Source organism: Achroia grisella, unplaced genomic scaffold, assembly GCF_030625045.1.
Source record: "Achroia grisella isolate CSIRO2021 unplaced genomic scaffold, CSIRO_AGI_Agris_v1 utg1248, whole genome shotgun sequence".
Taxonomy (NCBI): Eukaryota; Metazoa; Arthropoda; class Insecta; order Lepidoptera; family Pyralidae; genus Achroia; species Achroia grisella.
In genome coordinates this window covers 884,358-890,988 of record NW_026712607.1, presented here as the reverse complement: position 1 = coordinate 890,988, position 6,631 = coordinate 884,358, and the positions used below count along the sequence as shown (strand labels likewise).

General features: G+C 33.4%; 1 protein-coding gene across 1 annotated transcript; it reads left to right on the top strand.

Moving 5' to 3' along the window:
* Positions 1-397: 397 nt before the first annotated feature.
* LOC131854888 (putative nuclease HARBI1) lies at positions 398-6,615 on the top strand. The gene is made up of 5 exons (XM_059206070.1): positions 398-804; positions 1,552-1,748; positions 2,855-2,984; positions 3,818-3,959; positions 4,461-6,615. The coding sequence occupies exons 1-5, from the start codon at positions 496-498 to the stop codon at positions 5,120-5,122; spliced, it is 1,440 nt and encodes a 479-aa protein (XP_059062053.1). The 5' UTR covers positions 398-495; the 3' UTR covers positions 5,123-6,615.
* Positions 6,616-6,631: the final 16 nt, after the last annotated feature.

Here is a 6,631-nt window from a genome sequence, read left to right as displayed (position 1 = left end):
CACTTTGTAGTTGTATTATCGAGGTAGAAAACTAATAAGTATGATAATTTTTCCGTACATTTGTGTTGCCCTCTAATATAAGAATCCGATTTAAATGCGATTTTCAAGCTACTTTTAAAACCATTTGTTTTGTATTAATACAATATGTTACGCTTTTGTGAAATGAACGTGGTGATTACTTGCTTAGGTGATACTTTACTTAAACACTTCGTAATAAACCCAACATCATCGAATCGTTCGGGTATTATAATTGGATGAAAACTACGATACAATATCGTAGTTTGCATCCTATTATAACACCTTTATTAAACCCCCGACATATTAGTTGTAAAATTCTAATCGGAATTATCTGTGGAGACTCGTTTTATTATTTACTTGTCTACTCTATATACGAGTTTTTCATATCTGGCAACTTTAAAATTAAATGTCGTTTTCCCTTGTCACATCTGCATCCCAAGCTACCATTTATACAAAAACAAAATAAAACATTAAATAATGGCCGATAAACCCCCAGAGGAGGGTTATATATCGGTTGTGGACGAAGAACCAGAGATATTTGAGCTTCTAAAATGGGATTCTTCTCACACACAAAAGCAGCAGGAGCCGAGGCCCGTAGAGAAAGCAAAGAGTCCCGAAAAAAGGATTCCAAAAGGTCGTGAGGAGTGTGACCCCTTCGACTTGGCTGATCCCGCGTTTATAGAGTCGTACAGACTGTCGAAGGAGCTGGCTAGGAATCTATGTGAAGAGCTAAAGCCTGTGATGCCAGATTCAACAAAATCTATCGAGTTTTCAGTAGAGAGCAAGGTGAGAATACCCGGTTATTTGTATTATATCTTTTTGCGATCAACGTGTTTGCTAGTAAGAAAATAAATGGATTTTATTCTTGATTATAAATACCGATATCGATATTGATATTTAGAGTATTTAATATTGTAGATATTTTACATGATTTTACTTTTAATACAAACCATAATATAATGTACATAAGCTTCTCATATAATAAGTGTTGTTGTTGATGTTTTTTTAATTCGCCATGTAGGCAGGCAAAGGTTTGTAGACCATGCAGCCCGCTCTAAGTATTTTTTTATTATGGCTTTCAAGACTTCATTGTTTAATATTTTTTTTCTTTTTTAAATAGGCGTACAGTCCAGTTATATATAAAATTGTTATGCCTTATATTGCCACAATGTAGATTAGTGGTGAGATACTCATCAACTGTTACATACTTGTTAGGTCATAAACGATTAAACTCGCTTGATTTAATATTAACATAATAATATCAACTCAAAAGTATGCCGTCTATTTCTCTCTAAATTCTTCTTGAACATCTTGATTCAATCTCAATGTCCTTAATTTACATAAAATAAATAATTATACTTTAAATGTTTTACATAATTCCTTTATAATAGACCATTTCAAAATCCAAATTATTTAAACATCTGTTTTACTACTGTCCCAATTAATTCAGATTGGGAACACTACTAACATATAGAATATATTGGATTGGTTAATCTTTTAAATTTGGAACTGAATTCAAGCAAATGTTTGCAGGTCATGGCAGCTCTATCATTCTATGCTACAGGAAAGTACCAGAAGTCTATAGGGGGTAAAACTGACCCCAGCATCACACAGTACTTTGTTAGCACCGCAGTACAGCAAGTCACCGAGGCAATGAACCATCCCACAATTGTGAAAAAATATATACATTTTCCACATTTGAGAAATGAGAGGGATATTATCAAAGCCAGGTTGGTCCTTTAATTAATGTTTTTTATTGTACATGTGTAGAAATAAAAATAAGCTTTATTGAAATAAACTTAATGCCCACTTTTGAATAGTCATGTTTTTATTATTCTACCACTTATTGCAGAACTCACAAGAAGAATGAGCAAGTAATTTTTGTGTTGCTTTTTTAAATAACTTTAAATATTGTTCATTAGCAGTATTATTTATTTTCAAGTGTATAGATGTAGTTAAAATTGGAGTAGGCCTATGCTTGTTAGCAAATAGATATATATGTATATATTGTAAATAATGTATGTGAAAAAAAACCAGATCTGGATAAAGGCTTTATTATTATTCTTGTATTATATATTTGGGATTTTGTGTGTATAAATCCATCCAGCAATTCGGGAGGAGTTGTGTTTATAAACCCGATAGATCCGACAGATATAGTTAAATATATGATGTAACATAACCATCTGGACTCGCAATTGTATTAGCTTGTCAGAGCTGAGCACTGCTGTGTAGTTACTCCTCGACTTCCTAACTGGATGGCACTCTCAAGTGATACAAGACTAGCCACCTCTAGATGAGTACTTACAGCTTGTACTACACCACGCGAGGTCACTGCTATTAAAGTATTAACGTCTGCTCTTTGCGAATGCAATTTAAAAAAATACAGTTGAATTGAGGTCCTCATTTTTTGAAGTCGGTTAATTGTTAAAACATTTTAATGCATTCATATAGTGTTGTAATTTATTTTTATTCTTTATCTTTTATGCTTCTGCAGATTGTTTTGAATAGTATTATAAAATATGCTTGCAGTTTGTTTCTATCAATGTTTAGTACTTAGTAGTTTGGTTTACAAAGCCTTAATACAGTCCATCCTTCCTTCCGTAACATCCTTATTTCTCTAATTCGTCCATCTCTTTAATGTTAGAACCGGCAAAGATTATTAGACCATACAGCTGTAGCTGTATACTGGAATGAAAAAAATACAAAACTTTAAAATTCAATAATATTTTTTATAACTCTTCTACATACAGACAACACCCGGTTTCATTTTTATTTTAATATATATGAATTTCCGTTTGCATTACGATTTATAAATGCAACCTATTCTTGTTTCCAGGTTTTACGTGAAATACGGCATGCCGAATGTGGTCGGCTGTATAGACTGTACACACGTGCCCATCGCGCGGCCCGACGACGATCAGAAGAGTCACTTCAACAAGTCCTACCACTCGAAAAAAGTGCAAGTTGTAAGTATAAATTGTAAATATTTAAAACTAGGGATGTTATGTATATGAAGTTTCAGATATGGATATATGCGGATGGGGATATGAAATAATTTCGGATTATCGGTTAGTTTCGGATCATTTCGGTTACGGATATTATTTTTTTAAGAAATTTCAAAAGTAAAATACAAATAGCTAATAAAATACTTACATAACGTGTCTCAATTAGGCTCCGCCACTGTCCGATATTATCCGAAACTTATATCGTATTTGGTTAGTCGGTCACTTCACGCAAAAACTACTGAACGGATTTTGATGTAACCTTAGTCATATAGCGCTATATTTTATATTGAAATTAAATGCGTTTGAAACCATGGGCACTGCTAGTTAATTATGATACTACGCTTGTAATATATACTTATTATATAATACTTTCGGATTATTGGTTAGTTTCGGATCATTTCGGTATCGGATATTATTTTTTTAAGGAATTTCAAAACTAAAATATAAATAGCTAATAAAATAGATACATAACGTGTCTCAATTAGGTTCCGCCACTGTCTGATATTATCCGAAACTTAACTGTTAGTCCGTTACTTCACGCAAAAACTACTGAACGGATTTTGATGAAACCTTAAAGTAATATAGCTTTTGCAATATAAAATATTTAAATTTAATGAGAGTGAAACTAATTTAATTAATGCTTATTGGTTAATTATAATACTACCCTTGTAATATATACTTATTATATATAATCTCGTAATATGAATTGGAATGAACGAATTGATGTGAATGTTTTGTATGCGCCAAATAATATATTTTTCTATTTCTTTCTAAATATGATGTAATCTCCTCAGATATGCGACAGTGATCTAAACATACTGAGTGTGGACGCGAGCGCGGGCGGATCTCTGTCCAACGATGCTATATTGAACCGACACGCCGTACGCATCGACCTCGAGAGCCTCAACCACTCTGGAGAGCAGTGCTGGCTCATTGGTATTTATTTTCTCTGGCTTATTGGTATTTTTTTTTCTCTTAAGGGGTTTGGGCTAATCACGTTTAATTAGACTTCACACTGCGACCTACATAGAGGTATATTTCGTAGCCCTTTTTTTTTTTTTAAAAGTTTACTGTCAGGATCGTCCGGGGCCTCGTAGAGAATGCGATAGTGATCCCATGGCCATGGCGATGTTGGGCGGAATAACCGTCAGGTTTTTAGCCGGTAGGACTTGGCAGTGTAAGTTGTACAAAAAATTATATTAAAAGTTGAGAGGACTTTTGAATTAAATTTAGTTGCCACACGAATTTAATAATGAGATTTGTAGTCATGTTAGTATGATAAATTAAATAGAATAAAGAGGTTTTATTTGTGACATAATTATACTATGTGAACAATAAAAATAATCGTCAAAATCGGATCAGAATTGGCAAATATTGCACACGAAAGTTGAAGATAGAAGTCATCAATAAAGTTGAGTTTGTATCAAATTCTTACAGGTGGTCCATACTACACACAGAAACGTTTCATCATGACCCCCATACCGAAAATAACCAAGAAATCTCCAGTCTCCCCTGGCAAATATTACACAAACATGCACAGTCAAACACTCACTGCGGCCACAGATACTATAAAGCACCTGAAGAGCAGATGGAAATGTTTACAAGCCACATGTAACAAGCAATTCGATCCACCATCCGTCACTACGATCATTGTAGCTTGCTGTGTACTCCATAACATTTGTAACAGGTACGGACTCCCAGTTATACCCATGACACAGACCGAAGAACGTTTAGAAGCTATGAAACAGAAGGTTGCCAGTGGACCAATACCTCGGAAGCAAGTAGACGACCAGAACGGGCTGCAAGCGAGGAACGGTTTAGTTGAAAGGTTATGGAACGAACGTAGAGTGCTGCCAGAAAGTACACCGCCTAAGAAACGAATGTCGAAGAAGGACAGGTTATTGGAGGGTTACAATAATACTGCCCAAGCTCAGCCGAGCACACAGCAGCATCATCAGCCCCAAGATATCAATATCAGTAGGAGTCAACACGACGACCCTAGTAAGAGGCCAAGACTAATCTCAATGCCTTGCAATCCCACTTACAACCTCGGGATGCCAGGGATGGCCCCTACTTGGGCACATTATCCCCAACAGTAGTGTTATAAGACAGGACTCTATTAGTGAATAAGTGAAAGTGATTTAATTAACAATAAACAACTCCACTCTGTTTTAGAAAGTAACTTTAAAAAATCTACAGCTTAATTGTGTAACTCAGCTAATAGGTTTCATTTAAAACTGATTAAAATCTAATTTTGCAGTCATGTGTAGTTCGTGACTGAACTAGTCCGTTATAAGCGATCTTTGACTCTTTAAAATACCATGTATAGGCTACCTCAGTTCTAAATTAACGCAACTCACTCAGGTAACTCAAAATGGTTTTTATTTCGTAGTAGCGATTAATAGTGTCGAACAAATCGTGTTCAAAACCTCTGGTTGCTCGAGGTTAGCGGTGGCAGCTGAAGAGATGCGAACTGAACTGAGAGTGCCCGAAAGATCGCAATGTGCAAGACTACCGAGTTTTTAACTTTTTTATCGATCGTTTAATATATTAAGTTAATCAGATCAGACTTAAATGCTTCATTTACTATAAAATTATTCGTGTTTATTACTGTTCGACACACTAAAAACCTATAATTTTCAATATAAAGATTAATAAATCCAATGTAAAAATTGAAAAATGTTGGTGCCCGAGTGTTATAAATACATGATCTAAATATATTTTGAAATTTACTCATGTTAATTGTAATTATAATTTCCTTGTTTGTGCTGTAACATCTTGAAAACAAAGAAGAAACTTCTCAAATCAAATTTACATTGTAACATTGTTAGAATTGCTTGTATTTATTTATTTTATATATGTATACACATGGAATGTTTGTTTTTTAAATACGACGAGAATGTATTTTATCTTTAGAAATCGCAATAAATAAATTATTAAAGTACACACATTTTTAATAATATTATAATATAAATTGTAAATTATATTACGCTTTCTGTCTGAAAAGTCTGAACTCATTAAGTATATGACACAGTTTGCTAATAAGTCGTTTGTAAAAGATTTAAATGAATATTATACAGACATGGTATTTCAATCCACACGGCCTTGGTGGTCTAGCGGTTTAGTACAGCTGTACTCTCCAATGGTCCTGAGTTCGATATCTCGCACGGTGCAAATATTTGTCTTACGAGTATCCGAGTGTTTTCTATACATATTATGTATTTATTTAAAAAAAATCTATTTATATAAGTGGTCTAGTACCTATAATAAAAACTCTGCTTAACTTGGGACTAGATGGCCCTGTGTGGATTACTCAGCGTTAACTTATAAATGCAATATTTAATTTTGCTTTTATTCATTCTTGCATAAAATAAAGAGCATGTATAATATAATATAATCATTACAGAATCGTAATGATCAATTTACTATAATTATTAGTCAATAATAAATTTTGATTTGTTATTAATAAATTGAAATCATTTTTATTTCTCGAATTGTGACCGGTGCGTTTTTAAGAGATGTGTTTAGTATTAAAACTATTAAATATGTACCTATACCTACTTTATTCAATAATACAGGATGTTAAATCTCACTTGATTTTTTTTACC